The sequence below is a fragment of the Pelophylax lessonae genome, assembly GCF_965119305.1.
Source record: "Pelophylax lessonae genome assembly, chromosome: 13".
NCBI classification, from domain to species: Eukaryota; Metazoa; Chordata; class Amphibia; order Anura; family Ranidae; genus Pelophylax; species Pelophylax lessonae.
This window is the reverse complement of record NC_138780.1, coordinates 171363900-171388155: the sequence shown is the minus strand read 5'-3', so window position 1 is coordinate 171388155 and position 24256 is coordinate 171363900. Positions and strand designations below refer to the sequence as shown.

The 24256-nt window shown below is 46.7% G+C and overlaps 1 protein-coding gene across 1 annotated transcript; it reads left to right on the top strand.

The window, feature by feature from the left end:
* Window positions 1-8561: 8561 nt before the first annotated feature.
* On the top strand, window positions 8562-23589 carry VCPKMT (valosin containing protein lysine methyltransferase). The gene is made up of 6 exons (XM_082242863.1): window positions 8562-8821; window positions 16703-16813; window positions 16906-16978; window positions 18391-18510; window positions 20618-20721; window positions 23234-23589. Exons 1-6 carry the CDS (start codon window positions 8586-8588, stop codon window positions 23247-23249), a joined length of 660 nt encoding a protein of 219 aa, XP_082098989.1. The 5' UTR covers window positions 8562-8585; the 3' UTR covers window positions 23250-23589.
* The last annotated feature ends 667 nt before the right edge of the window (window positions 23590-24256 follow it).

The following is a 24256-nucleotide window of genomic DNA, read 5'->3' as shown; positions in this document are numbered from 1 at the left end:
CACAATAGGTTAGTATATCATACAGATGTCAACAAGAGGGAATATGGCCATTGTCATACACTAATAGGTGATAAGATCAGACTGACACTGCTGGGGCTGCACTGATCATCAGTACCCTGATTATATTTACAGGTCTCCCCTGTGAAGAAATGTCGCTGATCGGCTCTCCTCTCCTCACACTCTATCAGTGTAAGGCGAGGAGAGCTGATAACCAGCATTTCCTTGTTTACATATGATTAGCTGTCACTGGACACAGCTGATCACATGGGTAAAGAGCTGCGTCATTGGCTCTTTACTGAGATTGGGGTCGTGCCGTGACACAGTTCGCCCGCCGCGCTGCACGCCCCCATGGGTGTGCAAGCGCAGTGAGACTGGGGCGACGTCATATGACCTCCTCCCACAACGGAGCATCCCATCCGCCGTCATTTGTCTATACAGCGGGCGGGAGGTAGTTAATTGGTAATAATAGCTTTAAATCGCCACTTCAACACCCAGCTATATTGATAGAAGAGCTAGTACAAGCCGTTGTCCCCTGTAATAGGTTGGGTGAAGATCGAGCACGGTACGCACGTGTCCAGCACGCACATCCAGCACCATCTTACTACACCAATTCCTGGGCTTAGATGACCTAAAGGAGACTTTTGAAGAGTCACCTATAGAAAATATAGGGTAATGAAGTTTGTCGCCATTTCGTGAGCGCATACAAATTTAAGGTTTGACATGTTGGGTATCTATTTACTCTGTGCAACCTCGTCTTCTACGTTTTTCCAAACATTCACTTTAGTGTTTTTTTTTACTGAAATGTTGAGTATCCTAGACCTTTGTGGTAATTACATAGTTACAGAGGTTGAAAAAAGACATCAGTCCATCCAGTTCAACCTATGATGCGTGTGTGTGTTTGGTTTTAACCTTACATTGTATACCCCTGTATGTTGTGGTCTCTAAGGTGCCCATCTAATAGTTTTTTAAAACTATCAATGCTCCCTGCTGTTATGACTGCTTGTGGAAGAGAATTCCACATCCTTACCGCTCTTACAGTGAAGAACCCCTTACGCACTTTAAGGTTAAACTGCCTTTCCTCTAGTTTTAGTGAGTGGCCACGTGTCTTATTGTATTCCCTTTCTCTGAATAGTTTGTTCCTTATGCTAGGGTCGCCAGTACAGTATTTGTACATTATCATATCCCCCCTCAATCTTCTCTTCTCCAGAGAGAATAGGTTCAGTGCTTGTAGTCTTTCCTCATAGCTGATGTCCTCCATTCCCCTAATTATTTTTGTTGCCCTTCTCTGGACTCTTTCCAGTTCCAGCACATCCTTCCTGAGGACTGGTGCCCAGAACTGGACAGCATACTCCAGATGTGGCCGGACCAGAGTCTTGTAGAGTGGGAGAATAATCTCTTTATTTCTGGAGTGAATCCCCTTTTTTATACATCCCAGTATTCTGTTGGCTTTGCTTGCAGCGGCTTGGCATTGCATGCCACTGCCAAGCCTGTTGTCTACCAGTACCCCCAAGTCCTTTTCCATCCTAGACTCACCCAGAGGTTCCCCCCCTAGTGAGTAGCTTGCTTTCTGGTTTCTGGCCCCCAAGTGCATTACTTTACATTTTTCAACATTAAACCTCATCTGCCATGTAGTTGCCCACCCCGTTATTTTGTTCAGGTTCACTTGTAAGGTTTCCACATCCTGCATAGAAGATATTGGCAAGCCTAGTTTAGTATCATCTGCAAATACTGAGATTGTGCTGGATATCCCCTCCTCTAGATCATTTATGAATAAATTAAACAGGATTGGTCCCAGGACAGAACCCTAGGGGACCCCACTTTCCACACCCGCCCAATCTGAGTACTCCCCATTAATCATCACCCTCTGGACTCTCCCCTGGAGCCAGTTCTCTATCCAGGTACTCACATTATGGTCCATACCTACCTTCCTTAGTTTGTACAGTAAGCGTTTGTGGGGAATGGTGTTAAAGGCCTTTGCAAAGTCCAGATACACCACATCCACAGGCTTTCCTTTATCTAGGTGGCAGCTCACTTCATCGTAGAAGGTTAATAGATAGGTTTGGCAAGAACGATTTTTCATGAATCCATGCTGATTACTACTAATAATACCGTTTTCATTACTAAAGTCTTGTATGTGGTCCCTTAACATCCCCTCCACAATCTTGCACACTACTGATGTTAGGCTGACCGGCCTATAGTTACCCGGGATACATCTCGGCCCCTTTTTAAATATTGGTACCACGATGGCTTTTTTCCAATCAGCTGGCACCATAAACGTCTGTAAACTATCCTTAAAGATCAAGAATAATCGTCTGGCAATCACCTGGCTGAGCTCTTTAAGAACCCTCGGGTGCAAGCCATCCGGTCCCGGGGATTTATTTATGTTAAGTTTCTCTAGTTTAGCTCTAAGTCTATCTTCTGTTAGCCATGGTGGCACTTCCTGAGGTGTGTTGATTAGTTCGGCCTTACAAGCTAGGTTCGTGTAGCCCCCCCGATTCTTTTGTGAAGACTGAAGAGAAGAAATTATTTAACACTTCCGCCTTTTCTCTGTCCTCAGTGGCCATATTTCCTGTGTCATCTTTTATGGGGCCAATGCTTTCGCTTTCTTACTGTTTATATACTTAAAGAATTTCTTGGGGTTCTTTTTACTCACCTCCGATATATGTGTCTCGTGTTCTATTTTAGCCGCCCTGATTTCATCCTTACATTTCTTATTACACTCTTTGTAATGCTTAAATGCTGCCAATGACCCCTCAGTCTTGTATTTTTTGAAGGCCTTTTCTTTAGCACTAATATGCATTTTTAAGTTGGAGTTTAGCCACCCAGGGTTTAGTTTTGCTCTTTTAAATTTATTTCCCTTTGGAATGCACTGACCAATCCCCTTGTTAAGTATGCTCTTGAAGCACTCCCATTTTTCCTCCGTGTTCTTTGTTCCCAGGGTTCTATCCCAATTGATATTTTCTAGCAGCGAGCGCAGTTTAGGGAAATTGGCTCTTTTGAAATTCAGTGTCCTTATATTACCCTTGTGTTTCCTATTACTGTAATTAATACTGAAACTTATTGACCTATGGTCACTGTTTCCTAAGTTGCCCCGTATTTCTATATCCGTGATCAGTTCTGTATTGTTAGTAATCAGTAGGTCAAGTACCGCATTGTTTCTTGTCGGTGCATTCACCATCTGATCCATGAAATTGTCCTGCAAAACATTTAGGAACTGCCTAGCCTTGGCTGAGTGCGCGGTTCCTTCTGCCCAGTCTATATCTGGATAATTAAAGTCCCCCATTATAATGACATTTCCCATCCTTGCTGCCAATCCTATCTGTAACATGAGGTCCGCCTCCCCCCTCTGGTTGGGGGGCCTATAGCATACGCCCAATATTACCTTCCCCACCTTGCCTTCCCTTTGAAGCTCTACCCATAATGATTCTGCCTCATCCATAGCTCCATTATTAATATCGTCCCTCATATTTACCTGTACACTGTTCTTGATATACAGACATACCCCTCCTCCTTTTTTACCTTCTCTATCTCTGCGATAAAGGGAATACCCCTGAATGGTCGCCATCCAGTCATGAGAGCTGTCGAAACCAAGTCTCAGTTATCCCCACAAAATCAAAGTCCTCCTCAAACATCAGCAGCTCCAGCACTCCCATCTTGTTGGCCAGGCTTCTGGCATTGGTATACAAACCTCTTAATTTCGATCGGTTACATATATCCTCATTTGATGTTTTTAGGCTGCTCTCTTGATTTTTCCCCATACCCACCCTGGGTTTAGGAGCTCCGAACACCCTACCGCTAATGCCCCCATTTCTGCCCTCTGAAACTTGCTTTCCACTGGCTAATTCTACATCTGTACCCTCCCCCCCCGTCACCTAGTTTAAAAGCCCCTCTAACTTTGTGGCCATCCTCTCACCCAGTACGGCTGCACCCTCCCCATTTACGTGCAATCCTTCCCTACCAAAGAGCCAGTGGCCGACTGAGAAGTCGGCCCAGTTCTCCAGGAACCTGAAACCCTCCTTACTACACCAGCTCCTCAGCCACTCGTTAACTTCCCTAATCTCCCACTGCCTCTCTGGTGTGGCTCGAGGTACAGGTAGTATTTCGGAAAATACTACCTTGGAGGTCCTAGTCCTCAACTTGGCGCCTAAGTCCCTGAAATCGTTTAGGACTCTCCATCTTCCTCTGCCTATGTCATTGGTACCCACGTGTACCATGACAGCTGGGTCTTCCCCAGCCCCACCCAATAATCTGTCCACCCGATCCGTGATGTGCCGAACCCGAGCGCCCGGCAAACAACAGACTGTTCGGCACACACGGTCTTTGTCACAGATTACACTGTCTGTCCTTCTAATAATTGAGTCCCCTACCACCAGCACCTGTCTTTTCTTTCCCTTTCTCCCAGCCTCACTGGAGGAGTTCTTCCCCTGGCAGCTAGGGGCGTCGCTCTGCTCCAGCAATGCTGGTCCCTGACTCCTTGCCTTGTTCCCTTCTACCCCTCCTAACTGTCACCCCTCTACTCTGCTCTGATGCCTGCACCTCCAATACTCTGCCCACCTCTGTTCAGACCCCTGCCTGCACCTGACTGGTACGATCCTGGCTCTCCTCCGGTATGGACATTCGTCTCAGTGTTGCCAGCTGCCTCCCTAGATTCAGGACCTGAGCTTCCAGGGAAGCAACTTGCTTACATTTTGCGCATTTGTATTCGCCCACAATCGCATGACCGAGGAACGCATACATATCACAAGATGTACACCGAGTCGCATCTCCACACCCACCGGGCATTGTACCTACTAATCTAATCTAATGGGGATTCAGCGATTTAAGTCTATCCTATGTGGCTATTTCCTGGCTTCCTAACTCTACCTTCTCACCCTCTGGTACTCCGCTACCCTCACTTGACACTCAGTTGCACACACTCACAATCTCACAGCCCGGTCAGTTGCACAACACTCTCAGTCGCACAGCCCGGTCAGTCGCACAACACTCACAGTCGCACAGCACTCACAGTTGCCCAACACTCTCAGTCGCACAGCCTGGTCAGTCGCACAACACTCTCAGTCGCACAGCCTGGTCAGTCGCACAACACTCTGTCGCACAGCCTGGTCAGTCGCACAACACTCTCAGTCGCACAGCCTGGTCAGTCGCACAACACTCACAGATACACAGCCCAGACCCTCAGGTAGTAATAGGTAGTCCCAGACCCTCGGGTAGTAATAGGTACTCCCAGACGCTCAGGTATAAATAGGTACTCCCAGACACTCAGGTACTACACTACACCCTCAGTCAGTACTCAATCTCAGTCACCAGTCTTACTTACCTAGTGTGTGTCCCTTTAAGCCTGTCACTTGCAGTTCCTGACTCCTCCCTCAGTCGGTCAGTCTTCCTCTCTGCACCCGCCTCCCTCGGTCACTTCCCGGTCAGCTAGTCTCCTCTGCTCCTCTCTGTTCGGGGGGGGGTTCCCGCACAACACTCCCAGTCACACCACCCGGTCAGTCGCACAACACTCACAGTCGCACAGCCCGGTCAGACGCACAACACTCACAGTCGCACAGCCCGGTCAGTCGCACAACACTCTCAGTCGCACAGCCCGGTCAGTCGCACAACACTCACAGTTGCCCAACACTCTCAGTCGCACAGCCCGGTCAGTCGCACAGGTAGTAATAGATACTCCCAGACACTCAGGTAGTAATAGGTACTCCCAACACTCAGGTAGTAATAGGTACTCCCAGACCCTCAGGTAGTAATAGGTACTCCCAGACCCTCAGGTAAGTAATAGGTAGTCCCAGACCCTCAGGTGGTAATAGGTAGTCCCAGACCCTCAGGTAGTAATAGGTACTCCCAGACGCTCAGGTATAAATAGGTACTCCCAGACACTCAGGTAGTAATAGGTACTCCCAGATACTCAGGTACTACACTACACCCTCAGTCAGTACTCAATCTCAGTCACCAGTCTTACTTACCTAGTGTGTGTCCCTTTAAGACTGTCACTTGCAGTTCCTGACTCCTCCCTCAGTCGGTCAGTCTTCCTCCTCTCTGCACCCGCCTCCCTCGGTTACTTCCCGGTCAGCTAGTCTCCTCTGCTCCTCTCTGTTGGGGGGGGGGGGGTTCCCGCACACCGCAAGGGAGGGTTTGCTGCACGCCGCCCGCAACAAGGGGGGGGGGGGTACCGCACCGCTCGCTGCCCACTTTACTTCGTGGGGGGGGGGGGGGGTGGTCCAAGTGCCAGACGCTGCCGCTCTACTGGGGGGTGGGGGGGTACTCACACACACACACGCACGATCTGCCACACACTCGCTCCTCTCACACGCACGCCGCCACTGATCCCGCGCTCTCTGCTCTGCTCCACAGCACCACCTGCCGGTCCCCTGACACAGGACAGCCTACTGGATGTATTTCCTGGTTCCTTCCACCGCATCCATTCTAAGCAGCCAGCAATACTAGTACCGAGGATGAATGGACCGAAGTGAGGTGCACGGTAATATCGTGTGACATAAAAAATTTGACCTACCACTATTTTATTCTCTAGGGCAAGGGTGTCAAAGTGAATTTCCTTGCAGGCTGCTTCAACATCATGATCGCCCTTAAAGGGCCATTTGTATCTGTAAAACTAGGCGTCAAGAGCATCCCCCCATTATATTAGATGTCAAGAGTCCCCCCCCCCCACTATTAGAAGTCAGGAGTCCCCCACCCTCCCTTACATCACAGTGCACTCCCTTATCTTGTTCTGCTGTTGGGAAGAAGCTAGGAGAGGAGCTGGGAAGCAGAAAGTGCAGGGTCTGGGGGAGGACCAGACTGGCTGGGGTCTGCTGAATGCTGAGAGCAAGGAAGATGGAGACAAGGGGGTGCTGTGGCTGCACAGAGAGGTGAAGGATCTGTAGAAGCTGTTCTGTCCTCTCTGCTGCTGACTGCAGAGATGGGGAGGGGGCAGAGACAAGCCTCTCTGCACCTGCACAAAGAAGCACAGGCCCTGGAGGAGAGGTTCTGTCCTCCTTTCTGCTGCTGACTGCTGAGATGGGGAGGAGGTGGAGAGAAGCCTCTCTGCACCGGGACAAAGAAGCACAGGACCTGAAGGAGAGGTTCTGTCCTCCTTTCTGCTGCTGACTGCAGAGATGGGGAGGGGGGCAGAGACAAGCCTCTCCGCACCTGTGCAAAGAAGCACAGGACCTGGAGGAGAGGTTCGGTCCTCCTTTCTGCTGCTGACTGCTGAGATGGGGAGGAGGTGGAGAGAAGCCTCTCTGCACCGGGGCAAAGAAGCACAGGACCTGGAGGAGAGGATCTGTCCTCCTTTCTGCTGCTGACTGCTGAGATGGGGAGAAGCCTCTCTGCACCGGGACAAAGAAGCACAGGACCTGAAGGAGAGGTTCTGTCCTCCTTTCTGCTGCTGACTGCAGAGATGGGGAGGGGGCAGAGACAAGCCTCTCTGCACCTGTGCAAAGAAGCACAGGACCTGGAGGAGAGGTTCTGTCCTCCTTTCTGCTGCTGACTGCTGAGATGGGGAGGAGGTGGAGAGAAGCCTCTCTGCACCGGGGCAAAGAAGCACAGGACCTGGAGGAGAGGATCTGTCCTCCTTTCTGCTGCTGACTGCTGAGATGGGGAGAAGCCTCTCTGCACCGGGACAAAGAAGCACAGGACCTGAAGGAGAGGTTCTGTCCTCCTTTCTGCTGCTGACTGCTGAGATGGGGAGAAGCCTCTCTGCACCTGCACAAAGAAGCACAGGCCCTGGAGGAGAGGTTCTGTCCTCCTTTCTGCTGCTGACTGCTGAGATGGGGAGGAGGTGGAGAGAAGCCTCTCTGCACCGGGACAAAGAAGCACAGGACCCGAAGGAGAGGTTCTGTCCTCCTTACTGCTGCTGACTGCAGAGATGGGGAGGGGGGCAGAGACAAGCCTCTCTGCACCTGTGCAAAGAAGCACAGGACCTGGAGGAGAGGATCTGTCCTCCTTTCTGCTGCTGAGACAAGGTGGGGGCAGAAACAAGGGAATTACTGCAGGTGCAAGCGCCACATGAAATGGCCTGGAGGGCCGGATGTGGCCCCCGGGCCTTGTGTTTGACACCTGTGCTCTAGGGTGTCTGCTTTCAGAAAATATATAATGTTTGTAGGGGTTTAACATAATCTTTAGGCCTAAAATAATTTTTCAAACTTGTGCAAAAAAGGTTAAAAGTTGATTAAAAAGAAAAATAAACAGTGGGGGTGACATTTCCTGTAGAGAGTGGAGCAGCTTCAGTCTGCAGACACATACCCTCAGAAATAGAGATGAGACCTCCACTTTCACGAGTTGTGTCTATTGAATGTTTGTTATATTAAAGTTCATTGAAAAAAAAATGTGGAGTGGAGGTCACGTTTCCTGACAAACGTGGAGCTCCAGTCTGCAGCCAGACCCCCTGGAGTACGTCACCTCGCAAGCCCGTGATGAAGGTGTGCGCACGTCGCGTAAGCTACAATACGTCAGGTTCTGTGCTGGTGGTATGGGCGCGCGCGTGTCAGCTCTTGTGACGACAGGTATGGGTCACGCGCACGCTGACAGCGACGTTCTAGTAGTCAGCCCTGGAGAACAGGACGCATGCGCACTACTGACACACTGCTGCCATGGCGGAAGAACCGGGAGTGTTTATCAGAGAACTGGAGCTCAGGGACGGCAGAGTGCTGGAGATACGGCAGCTGAGCTCCGGGGATGTGGGCTGTGTGGTGTGGGACGCCGCCATCGTCTTGTCTAAGTATCTGGAGCGGAGGGAGCGTGCGGAGCCCGGGGTGCTGCGGGGCAGAGCGGTGCTGGAGTTGGGCTCTGGTACCGGAATTGTCGGCATCGTGGCGGCTGCACTGGGGTGAGGAGGCTCTGTCATAACTCCCAGCATACACTGCGGTAAAATCTCACACTCCTGGACCAATCAGTGCTGAGCCAGCCTGCCAGCAGCCAATCAGGTCCGGGCTTGTATGAAATCTGATTGGTAGATGTGCTGAGGCACCCAGGGCTGCTCTTCCCTTCCTGGAAATGCTCATTTTCTGGCTGTCATGCAGCTCTAAAGTTTGCAGGGATTTCTTTATCGGTGACCATGGAATAAATATGTCAGCCAGGCCTCAGGGGCGGCCAAATGCACAATGTTTAACCACTTCAATACTAGGCACCTTCACCCCCTTCCTGTCCAGGCCAATTTTCAGAGCTGTCGCACTTTGAATGAGAATTGCGCGGTCATGCAACACTGAACTGCTATAAAAGTTTTTATCATTTTTTCTTTGACACAAATAGAGCTTTTCATAGTTTTGTTATAAAATTTTGAAAACTGGTAATTTTTCTCCTTTATTGATGTGTGCTGATGAGGCTGCACTGATGGGCACTAATAAGGTGGCACTGGTGGGCATTGATAGGTGGCACTGGTGGGCATTGATAGGTGGTACTGGTAGGTGGCACTGGTGGGTATTGATAGGTGGTACTGGTGGACATTGATAGGTGGTACTGGTGGGCTTTGCTAGGTGGTACTGGTAGGTGGCACTGGTGGGCATTGATAGGTGGTACTGGTAGGTGGCACTAGTGGGTATTGATAGGTGGTACTGGTGGGCATTGATAGGTGGTACTGGTGGGCTTTGCTAGGTGGTACTGGTAGGTGGCACTGGTGGGTATTGATAGGTGGTACTGGTGGGCATTGATAGGTGGCACTGGTGGGTATTGATAGGTGGTACTGGTGGGCATTGATAGGTGGTACTGGTGGGCATTGATAGGTGGTACTGGTAGGTGGCACTGGTGGGCATTGATAGGTGGTACTGGTATGTTGTACTGGTGGGCATTGATAGGTGGTACTGGTAGGTCCCTGAGGAAGTCACGTGACGTGACGTAACGCGTAGGAGGAGCCGCCAAAGAACCGGAAGTGACGTTACGGACCGGAGCTAAGTTCTCCCAACGCTATTCAGATTGTTTCTACGCCCATAACAAGTTGATGAAATGTAAGTGCAATGATTTTTTTTATAAATAAATTGGTTTTAAATACTGCACCATGATGGCCCTCTGTGTTTGATGAGCCCTGAGGTTGAGCTAGGAGTTAAGGACCCCTTAGGACAAAAGGCACCCCAATACGGACCCTGAGAGGTATCCGGGGACCACGTAGAGGACTCTGGAGACAGGACACACAAGCCGTTTATCACCCAACCGGGGGTCAAATATATATACACAGGCGATTTACACACTCCATTAAGGTGAGAGTTTAGAGCACCTAGAAGTGACACCTGGTGGAGGAACAAGTCACAGCACCTTGTCTTATTTGCACGGAAGCACTTTGTGATTTAAGTTGAAGATACATAGTTGAATAGACTTTTCTGTGGTGGAAGGAAAAAAACGGACATTCACCGATATCGCACTTTATTAGTTTAAATGAGTTTAAAGACTTTGTTGATTTGATATGTATTTATTGAAGATTGAAAGCACCCAGCACTTTATAGTTTGGAATACCTGGTTTAACACTTTATAGATCTTATACTGTTTTATTTAAATTTTGGCTTGATTGAAGTTCAACATATTCACAATCACAAGGATAAGGAATGGTGTAACATCAGCACATTTTTTACACGACACATATATTTTAACCACAATCAACACTTTTAACCTTGTTTTCCACTTCTGAAGCGCGCCACACACCCCCATATTTAAATTTTGTATCAACTGGTTCCTGGTACCAGTCTCGTGGTGCAGCAATAAGAAGGGACCTAAACTACCTCAGATAGCGCAGGAACCACCCACACACACATAATTTTCTCCTTTATTGATGTGTGCTGATGAGGCTGCACTGATGGGCACTAATAAGGTGGCACTGGTGGGCATTGATAGGTGGTACTGGTAGGTGGCACTGGTGGGCATTGATAGGTGGTACTGGTATGTTGTGCTGGTGGGCATTGATAGGTGGTACTGGTGGGCATTGATAGGTGGTACTGGTGGGCATTGATAGGTGGTACTGGTTGTATGTGGTACTGGTGGGCATTGATAGGTGGTACTGGTATTCGGTACTAGTGGCATTGATAGGTTGTACTGGTAGGTGGCACTGGTGGGCATTGATAGGTGGTACTGGTTGTATGTGGTACTGGTGGGCATTGATAGGTGGTACTGGTGGGCATTGATAGGTGGTACTGGTAGGTGGCACTGGTGGGCATTGATAGGTGGTACTGGTGGGCATTGATAGGTGGTACTGGTATTCGGTAGTGGTGGGCATTGATAGGTTGTACTGGTAGGTGGCACTGGTGGGCATTGATAGGTGGTACTGGTTGTATGTGGTACTGGTGGGCATTGATAGGTGGTACTGGTAGGTGGCACTGGTGGGCATTGATAGGTGGTACTGGTGGGCATTGATAGGTGGTACTGGTATTCGGTAGTGGTGGGCATTGATAGGTTGTACTGGTAGGTGGCACTGGTGGGCATTGATAGGTGGTACTGGTTGTATGTGGTACTGGTGGGCATTGATAGGTGGTACTGGTGGGCATTGATAGGTGGTACTGGTAGGTGGCACTGGTGGGCATTGATAGGTGGTACTGGTAGGTGGCACTGGTGGGCATTGATAGGTGGTACTGGTTGTATGTGGTACTGGTGGGCATTGATAGGTGGTACTGGTTGTATGTGGTACTGGTGGGCATTGATAGGTGGTACTGGTTGTATGTGGTACTAGTGGGCATTGATAGGTGGTACTGGTAGGTGGCACTGGTGGGCATTGATAGGTGGTACTGGTTGTATGTGGCACTGGTGGGCATTGATAGGTGGTACTGGTGGGCATTGATAGGTGGTACTGGTAGGTGGCACTGGTGGGCATTGATAGGTGGTACTGGTGGGCATTGATAGGTGGTACTGGTATTCGGTAGTGGTGGGCATTGATAGGTTGTACTGGTAGGTGGCACTGGTGGGCATTGATAGGTGGTACTGGTTGTATGTGGTACTGGTGGGCATTGATAGGTGGTACTGGTTGTATGTGGTACTGGTGGGCATTGATAGGTGGTACTGGTAGGTGGCACTGGTGGGCATTGATAGGTGGTACTGGTAGGTGGCACTGGTGGGCATTGATAGGTGGTACTGGTTGTATGTGGTACTGGTGGGCATTGATAGGTGGTACTGGTTGTATGTGGTACTGGTGGGCATTGATAGGTGGTACTGGTTGTATGTGGTACTAGTGGGCATTGATAGGTGGTACTGGTAGGTGGCACTGGTGGGCATTGATAGGTGGTACTGGTTGTATGTGGCACTGGTGGGCATTGATAGGTGGTACTGGTTGTATGTGGTACTGGTGGGCATTGATAGGTGGTACTGGTTGTATGTGGTACTGGTTAGGGCTGAACGATAGTCGATGTGCTATCGACTATAGTGCAGCAGGGGTGGGCGATATTCGCATCGCCGAGGATGCGATATTAATTAGGCAGGGAGAAGTCGGGACTCGGGGGGGAGGACTCACAGTTCAGCGCCAGCCGTGAGCAGCATGCCGTGAGCAGCTGCACAGCTAACCAATCACGCGTGCCTGCACACCTGATTGGTTCGCTCTGTGCCGCTACTCACGATGTGATTGGTTCGCTGTGCCGCCGGTCAAGAGAACTAGCTGCAGGGCGGCAGACTCACTGAACGTGTGGGCTGGACGGATGATTGTCGAGTCAGGCTGACAGGCTGTGTTCTTCTACCGGCTCCTCTCTTACCCCCACTGTGAGTCCCGAGAGTGACTGTGCCTAATCCAGATTCCACACTGACTGTCACTGAGTGTCAATCCCTAGTGTTGCCTGCCAGTATATACCATTATTAACCCTGGCCTGCCCTGGCTGTATCTGACTGCAATTATAATAAGAAGAAGGCTGTGCTGCTGCCTGCAATACTCCATGTCCATGATTTCCATCCCAGCATCCCTACAGTAACATTAACCCTGGCTGTCCCAGGTGTCCCTTGTACAATCAGAAGGCTGCACTACTTCCTACAGTAACATTAACCCTGTAATGTATATGGTACAAGCAAGGCTGCACTGAATCCCTGGTAATGGTAAGGTAATTGTTGACTTTAGCCTGGATTGACGGCTCTCTCAATATCGCAATATATATCGTTGGAAAAAAAATATCGCAATGTACTTTTTTTCCAATATCGTGCAGCCCTAGTACTGGTGGGCATTGATAGGTGGTACTGGTAGGTGACACTGGTGGGTATTGGTAGGTGGCACTGGTGGGCATTGATAGGTGGTACTGGTAGGTGGCACTGGTGGGCATTGATAGGTGGTACTGGTGGGTGGCACTGGTGGGTATTGGTAGGTGGCACTGGTGGGCATTGATTGGTGGTACTAGTAGGTGGCACTGGTGGGCATTGATAGGTGGTACTGGTGGGTGGCACTGGTGGGCATTGATAGGTGGTACTGGTGGGTATTGGTAGGTGGCACTGGTGGGCATTGATAGGTGGTACTGGTAGGTGGCACTGGTGGGCATTGATAGGTGGCACTGGTGGGCACAGATGAGGCAGGGGTGGCTCTCCCTCTTTGGGATCGGTGATCATCTTTTTTTTTTTTCTTCTCCTCACGCTGTCGGAGTGAGAGAAAAAAAAAAGCTGATTGTCGTCTCTGTTTACATCATGTGATCAGCTGTCATTGGCTGACAGCTGATCATGTGATAAGGGCCGGGATAACCGCACATCCCTCCCTGTACAGGGACTACATTATGTCCAGAATTCAGCTGGCAGAATCCAAGAATCCTGACTAGGATGATTGCAATTAATATTACTGGCTGGTTGTCTGGAATGCCCCTTCAGCAGATGCCAGACCTGCTGCATGTCAGGCGGTTTCTGTTGAACCAGCTGATATTCTGCCCGTGTGTATCCATGGGGTGGATTTACTAATGACTGTGCACTTTACAAGAGCTTAGTAAGTGATAGGAGGCTTCTCTTTGCAAAGAATAACCAATCACATGAGAGCAAAATAAAAACAGCATTTATGCTTGCACATGATTGGATGATGGAAGTCAGCAGAGCTTCCCCTCATTCACTAAGCTCTGGAGCAACTGCTCTTTGCAAAGTGCACAGTCTATTTGCCTTTATTCCCATTGTCCCATTTAATTTTAAGTCTGCATTCACACTGATGCAGTGCATTACATTGCATGTGATTTGCACAGGAATCGCACCACATTCTGATGCAAATCACATGCCATTTTGTGCAGTGCGATTTGAGCCCCTCATTTTGTATGGCTCAAATCGCACGAAAAAGGTGCAGGGTGTTCACACCCATGTGGTCCGATTCTAGCAAACGCTTTGCGACCTGCTTTTAGGGTGTCGTAAACTTTTAATTGACACCTGCAGCAGATCGCATGAACAAAGTGCGATTGCGATGTGGGAAACGCAGTGATTCCAGTGTGTTTCCTGCATTAGTGTGAACCAAGCCTAAAGCTGAACTAAACCCCTTGATTTAACAGTTGAAAAAACAGTTACATGCCTGGAATGCTAACTGTCACATTTGCTTTCAGTCAAACTTTCATACCAACAAATGATTGGAGTGAGAGTCATAAGTAATCACACGTGCGGCATCATGGCAGCTGCAGATCAAAATGAGGCTAAAGGCTCGTACACGCTATAAGAAAATCGGGCGAACATTTTCGTCCAAAGAATTTTTGTATAGTGTGTACAGAACTTTCTACAGATGTCTCTGAATTTTCGTACTAAAATTCTCGAAGGGACAAACTCCAAAATTTTTCTCGTACGGGAAAAAAAAAAATATTTTTGTTTAAAGTGGAGTTCCACCCATTTTCGTAACTTTAGATCTATGTAATCCCCTTTAAAACGGCTTTTACCAATGGAAACATTTTTTTTTTTTTTTGCTAGTAAATACCTTAATTTCTGCTTTATTCCTCCTCTCCTCACTTCGGGTCCGATCGACGATAACGTCATTCGGCGATTCGCAGTGTGTGCTGGGATGTATTCCATTCCAGAAATCTCGCAGGAGCTGAGCTGTACTTAGCCGTGCCTGCCCCGCCTCCGCCCCGCCTCCTCTCAGTGAGTTGTACTGTATGCATTGTATTCAGGCCATTCTCTGCCCCGCCTCCTCTCAGTGAGCGAGGACTGAAAGCATTATATCCTTACTGAGCTCACTGAGAGGAGGCGGGGTGGAGAACGGCCTGAATACAATGCATACAGTACAACTCACTGAGAGGAGGCGGGGCAGGCACGGCTCAGTACAGCTCGGCTCCTGCGAGATTTCTGGAATGGAATACATCCCAGCACACACTGCGAATCGCCAAATGACGTCATCATCGATCGGACCCGGAAGTGAGGAGAGGAGGAATAAAGTAGAAATTAAGGTATTTACTAGCAAAAAAAAAAAAGTTTCCATTGGTAAAAGCCATTTTAAAGGGGATTACATACATCTATGTAATCCAACCTATTAAAAATGGGTGGAACTCCGCTTTAATGTGTACCATTTTTGTACAAGAGAAATCAGAAAAGAAAGACTGCGCATGATCAGAAACGATAAACAACAAAAAAAGCCTTTGTCGTACGAGAATTTTTGTACGAACATTCTTTTTTTTTTTTTGTTTCACTTGCCTTTTTTTTGATGAAAATATACTTACCTTCCTTCCTCTTCCTCCCTCTGCGGCCTGCGCCGTCACTTCCTCCTTGCATGGACTCATGGGAGATGAGCGTCATCAATCACAGGAGTCAATGCACCGCCCCACTCATCAGTTTCGGTGCAGGCGCGTTATTCCCTGCTAAACAGCTTCTGGGCATGCCCAGAAGCTGTGCAGGGATGACTCGCCTGCACCGGAAGTGACGAGCGGGGCCGGTGCAGGGCATTCTGGGACTCCGACGTCACAGAAGAGGACGCTCCGGCTTCAGCTGCCCACACCTGAGATGGCAGCGCTGGACAAGACATTTTCAAGGTAAGTATTTGTTCTAAAAGGTAAGTGCAACCCGGGACAGTTCAGAGGCTATCGTTGCTTAAATGCACTAGCCCTGACTGTCCCGGGGGGTATTTTTATCTAAAAAAATTTTTTCAGGGTGGAACTCCGCTTTAAGAATTTTCGTTCATCGGTTCCAATTTGCTGTGAAACAACGAGGAAAATCGGGACCATCATTCGCCCGATTTTTCTTATAGTGTGTACCCCATTTAAGACGGCAGCTTCCCTTGGTGAAAAGGATGGGAGAGTTTTGTTCCTCTTTAGCAGTTTCCCAAACCTGTTACATTCAGAGGAAGCCTTTTTATTTATTGATAAAAATACAAGTTTTCCTCGGAGTTGCTGAGAAGCATTCATCCCAGCTTGATTTTGTTCCAACAACAGAATGAAAGCCTTAAAAAAAATAACATAAATACTACTCCAGTCACCACATCTAAGAAGTGGTAGGCTGCAATATGTTACATTTAGACCCCGTTCACACTGGGGCGACTTGTCAAGTCGCCGTGGGTCGCCTGCCATAGATTAGCACAGGACCTCTCCGACTTAGAAAAAGGGTCCTGTACTACTTTGGGGCGACCTGCATTGACTTCAATGATATGAAGTCTGTGCATGCCGCTCCGAGGTCGCGGTGCGTGCTGTGCACCGCGACTTCACAGGTCGCCCCGGCAAGTCGGGTCGCTGCTATGTGAACCGGCTCTTATGTTTCTGGGTTTAGATATTCCTGAAATGATACATTTTTGATGGGCAGCACTTTTGTTATAGCAGACATTGTTTTAAAATGCACTACAAATTCTGTAACTTAATATTCAGACTTTAGTATTTTATTTTCACAGAGCGCACGTTACAGTAACTGATCTTGAAGAGCTGCAAGATTTGATGAATGCGAATATCGACAATAACGCTCCCCTGATCACTGGTTCTTGCCAAGCGAAGGTATTAAAATGGTTTGTATTTTTGTGGTTATGGAAAGAGCTGGAAAACGTTCCTCATTTACCTCTGATAGTATTGATTATAGCAAAATGTGTTCTGTTTCTAGGGGCGAGGAAATTGCAGACTCTTTCCGATCTTCTAACTATATCTTGATGGCTGACTGCATCTACTATGAGGAGGTCTGTATACAAATTGTTTTGTTTGCTCAAAATCAGAATAATATTTTCACACATATAGAAATCTTACAGAATGACCTGAACAAAATAACAGAGTGTGCAACTACGTGGAAAATTAAATTTAATGTAGAGAAATGTAAGGTATTGCACTTGGGGGTAAAAAACATAAATGCAAATTATGCTCTAGGGGGGTCCCTCTGGGGGAATCCAGGATGGAGAAGGATTTGGGGGTTCTAGTAGAAGATAGACTAAAGCTGAATACACACTATCCAACTTTTGTGGTTAGATTTCCTTCAGATTTACCTTTTCTATGTAGTGCAATGGCCTGCCAGATTGCATACAAATTGAAAGTGTTTAGGTTTGACCTCATATTATATGGTTTTGGTAAGTCTAAAGGAAAAAGTCTTCAGAAAATCTTTTAGTGTGTATGGCCCATTAGTAATAGCATGCAATGTCAAGCTGCAGCTGTAAAAGCCGGCAGAATATTAGCATGCATAAGGAAGGGGATATATTCCAGAGATAAAACTATAATCCCACAACTTTATAAAACTCTGGTCTGGCCACATCTGGAGTATTCTGTCCAGTTCTGGTCGCCAATCCTCAGAAGGGATTTGCTGGAATTGGAGAGAGTCCAATGAAGGGCAACTAAACTAGGGGATTGGAGAACCTTAATTACGAGGAGCGATTACAAGCGCTTAATTTATTCTCCTTGGAGAGGGGACATGATAGCGATTTACAAATACCTCAATGGCAATCCCAGCATAGGTTAAAAACTATTTAGTCTCAATGAGTCCCAAGAAGACACGTGGCCACACAATGAGATTAGAGGAGAGGCGGTTTAACCTTAAGCTGCGTAAGGGGTTCTTCACTGTAAGGGCAGTGAGAATGTGGAACTCTCTTCCACAATTGGTGGTAGCTGCGGGGAGTATGGCTAATTTTAAAGTCTCTTGGACGTGCATCTCACAGATCACAACATTCAGGGTTATGGGAAATGATCACGCCACTGACATATATATACACACACACACACACCTACACAGGTTGAACTGGATTGACTGTTTTTACAGTGCCGAATCGCAAAATAGGGCCTGGTCAGGAAGTGGGGTAAAATCTTCCAGGGCTTAGATGGTTAAAGCCTAATTGAGCTTTCAGTTTAAATACCCTGAGTAGAAAGACCAGTCCGTTACCAAGATGCTGCAGAAAAAAACCCTTGATCTCTGTGTGCAAGCAGGGGTCTTTCTGCAGAGGTACACCCCCCCCTTTGCTGTGTCAGAGCGGGGTCCCTCTCTGCAGGGGACAGGATTTCCTGCTTGGGCTTTGACTGCTTTTTCACACCTTCTGTAATAATGCACCTGGATTATATTTAGCTGGTTTAAACATTTACTATTACTCACTTTGACTATTTTCCTTTGCAGTCACTAAAACCTTTGCTGAAGTCTCTTAAGGATCTGGCAGGGAGTGACACGTGTGTTCTATGTTGTTATGAAGAAAGAACTACTGGCAAGAATCCTGAAATAGAGAAAAAGTTCTTTGAGGTGAGATTGTATTATTATTATTATTATTATTTGTACTGCTATAACTATATCAAAGTTCTTTTCTGACAAGCTGCTGATTTCACCAGGAGTCCCTGCCTTGTTCCTAAAGATGTTTAGGAGCAAAAGGGAGTATCTATGGGTTTTAGAGTGTGTGTATTCCCTGAGCTACAGTGAGCACATGCAGTGCTTGCACCTTCTCAAGAATGGTATTTTATGTGCAGTTTGCCTCCTTAAAGTTTAAGGATACTTAAAGTAAAGGCTTAAACTGTTTTTTATTATGGCTGGAGTAGGAGGATTAAACCCACTGTTTTATTTTTTTTGCCATCTGTGTCTAACTAGTTTATGTTCACTTCCTGCAATTATAGGAACAGATCCCCTGTGTGTCTCTTCTTGCAGCAGCTGAAATCTGGCAGAAAGAAGAGGAGAAGCTGGCTTTCAGCTGCTGCAGGGAGAGAGAAACTGGATCGGTACCTGTAATTGCCTAACCCACCTCACTGATCACCTCCTCTGCTGCCCAGTGCCCACATATGATTTCCCTGCCAGGGCCTTTCTGCTGGCCTGGGCCCAGTACAGGAGGACCAGTGCTACCCCCTTATCGAAGGCCCTGGGAAAAAGTGTATTCATTGAATCAGGTTCTTGTGACCGCTAAAACTTTGATTTAGAATTTCATTTATTCCCAGAGATGTTGGTGATTAGGACATGAGAGAGTAGAGAGAGACAGGAAACCAATCTGACCGGAAGGTTGTTTTATTTATTTATTTTTTGTTAACCCTGCATGTTTCCCTTAAAGTACAATGATACTAGGGGTGTTCAAGTCAAACCGGGACTTTTTAGTTTATATAATAAAAGAACAATTTTCAAGGAGTGAAGACTTGAAAATTGACATACTCCCCTGTTACATTTATACACTTATGCCAGTGTTTAACTAATGCCTATAAAGCTTCAGCATAGAAAGGTTTGTCAGCATGCCTGAACCATCCAGCCTGCTTCACTTCGTCATCAGTGCTTAAATTCTGACCACTGAGGAACTCATTTAGGGGTCCAAACAGGTGGAAATCACTCAGAGCGAGGTCCGGGCTGTAAGCAATGTGACAATACCTTCCAGCCAAGTTGCTATAATGTGCATATAATGCTGTGAGCAGTATGAGCTTGTGCGTTGTCCTGGAGAAACGGGACGCTCTTAGTGATCAAACCAGATGCGTATGCACATCATTTAGAACACAACAGTAATATTCACTGTAAGAGGTGGCAGCACAGGATAGAAAATAAATAACTCCACATTTGTCCCAGAAAACACTCAACATCATTTTATCTGAAGACGCAGTTGTTCGAAATTTTTTTGGTGGTGGAGAGTCCACATGCTTCCACTACTTTAATGCTCTTTTTGATCCTGGAGTGAAATGATGTGCCCAGGTTTCGTCACATGTAACAATGCGATCCAGAAAATCCTGGCCTTCCCTGCCAAACTGCTACTTCTACTTTTCTGTGTCGGTCAAAAGCAAAAAGCTGTCATGGTACCCAGTGTGCGCTAACTTTTCGAAAATGCAAATGTTCATGAATGATCGTGTTCATTGTTCCTACAGAAAGATCAGTCTCTTGTGAAATTTAACGACAGGTTATGCATTGTTTATTCAGGATTAGGCATTCCACACGCTGATTGTTCACAGAAATGACTGCTGTGGGCTGGGGATCGTCACTGATGGACATACAGCCATCTTTAAATTGTTTACACCATTCAAATGTCTTACTGCGGCTGAGTGCCTCATCACCGTACTGTGCTTGAAGTCCACGTGTTTTACTCTTTCACAAGAAACGTCATCACCACAAGCTTTTCCATGCACGCACTAACACTGTTGTCTGCCATCTTGATAAATGGTCTCTGGACTGCCACATGCTGCACGAATCAGTAATAGGACACACTTGCCACTTACTTCTGCTTGTATTACAGCCACACTAGCATCCCTTATTAAGCCTGTAAAATTAAGTCCCAGTTTGGTTTGAATGCCCCTCATATAATGGTGAGTGGTTTTATGATCTGAAGCATGTATGAATGCACATTGATTTAATATCTGTGATTCTGTCAGCAGTGTGCTTATCTTTGTTTCAGCTTCTCAAGGTTGACTTTGAATATGAGGAAGTGCCCATAGAAAAGCATGACGAGGAATACCGCAGTGAAGATATCCATATATTGCAAATTTATGGGAAAAATAAGTGAGTGTGCAGATATTCTTTGTGCGTTTTTTTTATTTTTTTATTTGTTACATTTGAGTCATTGTTTTAGGTGCTGATAAAAAATAAAATAAAGGGATGTTTTCATGCTTGCAGTGACCTGTGACAAAAGAGCACCCCTGAGGCCTACAGCCGTGGCCAAAAGTTTTGAGAATGACACAAATAATAATTTTCACAAAGTCAGCTGCCTCCGTTTTTTTTTATGGCAATTTGCATGTACTCCAGAATGTTATGAAGAGCAATCAGATTTATTGCAAAGTCCCTCTTTGCCATGAAAAAGAGAACTTAACATTTCCACTGCATTTGTGAAGGAGGCTTCAGGGCGCCCAAGAAAGTCCAGCAAGCACCAGGACCGTCTTCTACAGTTGCAGCTGCAAGGTTGAGATGTGTACAAAAAAAGACAAACATGTAAAATAAAAACAGATTATGGTCTGCCACATATTGTATACTTAAAAAGCCTCCATCCCTACTATATATAGAAAAAAAGGGGGAGAACCAGAGTAATGGGACTTTAAATGAGGCATTTAAGTAAAAAAGAGGGGAAATTTATTGTATAAAAGATGAATATATATGATACATGTAGTTATAGACAATTACAAAATGTGTGAAAGGACAACATATTACACAGTATACAATTTATATTGAAAGCATAAGTACATAAGAATAGGATCTCACATAGGATCTCTAAACGTAATAATATCAATATAAAAACTGTTTGTTTGTCAATTCATTGATAACTGGAGTAAAAAGGGATAGGATTAGGCATCTGAGTTATTCGTAGGCTCGACGCATTTCTTGGACCTCCGTCTATTCATCAGGAGCATTGGGTACAGGAAAAGTGTCTAAGAAAGGGGAAAGGAATTTATGCATTGTTGCACCAGAACATCAAAAGGTAGTAAAAAAAAAAGTACCAGAGAAAGAATATGTACAAAAACCTTTACCTTAAATGTCTCAAAAAGTCTATTTGGACATAAAATGTAACCCCAAATGGGAGGGGAAAGTGAAGACATCGCAGGCATAGTCTCCCCCGGGGCTGAGGTGCAGATGTTTCCAAGCACATCGGGGATAATCACCATCCAGGCAGTAAGCGGAGCTCTTGAGTGATATACCAAAAAGTGACAGTGAGTCACCCTTGGATCAGAAAAATTCTAAAATACATAAAAAGTATTGGGTATGGGTCAGTTATGGAATCTGTATAAGAATAATAGGGGTACATAGACTGATCCAAAGAGAGTGCCCACCGGGTGTAAAAGAAATTCATGTGGGTGGTGTAAGTGGGGCAGTGAGGGAAGAAAAAATTAGAAAAAGAGAGAATAGGAATGAAAAACCAAGTGACCAGTGATAGTGCAAGTTCATCAATAACCAAGTGCTAAGACCGAGTGAAAGGGTGAAAAGGTTGGGAGAAGGATAAAGAACATACTGTGGATAAAGTGAGCACAAGAAAGTAATCCCCATTGCAGAGCAGAATGGTAGACAGGAGAGCCGAATATGTCCTGGCTGGGTGCCCCGATGTGCAGGCAAGATGTAAAATTAAAAATATTTCGGGAGCAAGTGTGAGCACTGAACGTTATTCTGACACAAGTATCACATAAAGCAAACAGTGTATATTAAAGCGGAGTTCCACCCTGGATTTTTTTTTTTTTTTTTTTAATACCCCCGGGACAGTCAGGGCTAGTGCATTCCACAATGGCTAGCCTCTGATCTGTCCCGGGTTGCACTTACCTGTTAGGACAAATACTTACCTTGCAAACGTCTTGTCCAGTGCTGCCATCTCAGATGTGGGCAGCTTGAAGCCAGCGCGTCCTCTTCGGCGTCTTCTTCCGCCTTCTTTGGTCCCACGATGCTCTGCGCCGGCCCCGACGTCACTTCCGGGTCGCGCGCGTCATCCCTCCACAGCTTCTGGGCATGCCCAGAAGCTGTTTAGAAGGGGATGACGCGCGCGACCCGGAACTGACGTCGGGGCCGGTGCAGGCGCAATGATTCCTGGGAGCTATGACGTTCAGCTCCCAGGAATCATTGCAGAGCCAGGAAGTGACGACGGGCCGAGGAAGAAGGAAGTAAGGTAAGTATATTTTCTTCGCTACGAGGTAAGTAAAAAAAAAAAAAATATGCGATTATCCATTTCTTTTTCAGGTGACCCGGAGCGAGAAGATGGAGGTAAGTATAAAAATAGGGTGGAACTCCACTTTAAGGAGGAGGCTGCTGACCCGATGAAACCATCCAAGACACAGGGACTCTAGGAGTACTACAAAAGTGAAGGCTGCCAGGGCCGCATATATAAATAGGATTGGGTTGTCCAGATACACATTTCTGGGGTCTGCAACCATCTGTCCCAAATTTTATTGAATTTGGTGGGGCAACCCCTATGTGGACAAGTATACATTTAGGGTGATTTAACAAATGGTTTTCTCTTTTTTGTTTAGAAATTCTCTTGCAAAAAACTTGCATGTAATTGAGTCAGCTTTAAATTTTTATATTCCTGTTCTCTCATCAGATCTTTCCACCAGTGAAGTGAATAAGTCTTGTCTGCCAGTGGGAAGGGTGCTCAGAATATACCTCCTGGTCCTCCTGAAGGGCCCAACCAAGTCCCTGCTGAGAAAGGTTAAACAAGAATGGCAGTGGCATGCAGGATGAGGTGCAAAGCTTGCACACAAAATGGCTGTATAATGTGCTAAAGTCAGTATATGTCTCTATTGTCATACTTACAAATCCTGTAGCATGGTTTTGAAACCTCACTGTTTTTCTATTGCTTTGGTGCAGGCTGTTTCTGAATGAATGCATGGTATGCCTTTTAATCTGGGGTGGCTGTAGGTTTCTGCACCCTGTTTTTGGCCTCCAGCTTAAAGTAAAAGTGAAGGTAACATTTTTATTTTTAATTTTGGGAAGAGGAATTATTATTATTATTATTTTTTTTTTTTTTTTTGCCATCTGTGTCCCATTGGGGAGATTTCTCTCCACTTGCTCCCAATAGCCTAAACACCACAACTAGTGTCCCCAGTGGAAGATTACCCTGCTATTGTGTTCAGGGAAGTTCTTTGGGAAGTTCTTTTGGTAAAATTGGTGAACAGGACAAATAGAGAGGAAGAATCTCCTTAATAGGGTCACAGACAGCCATATAAACCTGACAGGTGTTATAAAGCTGGATACACACTATACAACTTTTGTTGGCCCCTTTCACACATGGGAGTCCGTCGGCGACTCTGTTTTTTTTTCAGCGGGGGATCGATCTGCCGATCCCTCGCTGAGCAGGCGGATGGTGGCTCTGTCTCCACGCTGTGTGCGGAGACAGAGCTGTCAGGTCCCCGCTGTTCTCTATGGGGGAATCAGAGAAGAACGGACAGCCTGTCCTTTACCATCCGATTCCATCTGCTGGACGGATTGAAAATAGGGTTTCCATCAGTCCAGATTTGACGAATATGTCTCAGCTGACATCCAATGCCCCATGGAGCATCCGTTCAGATCCGCCTGAAAAACTGAAAGATCTGAACGGTCCGCTAGTGTGAAAGGGGCCTAAGAT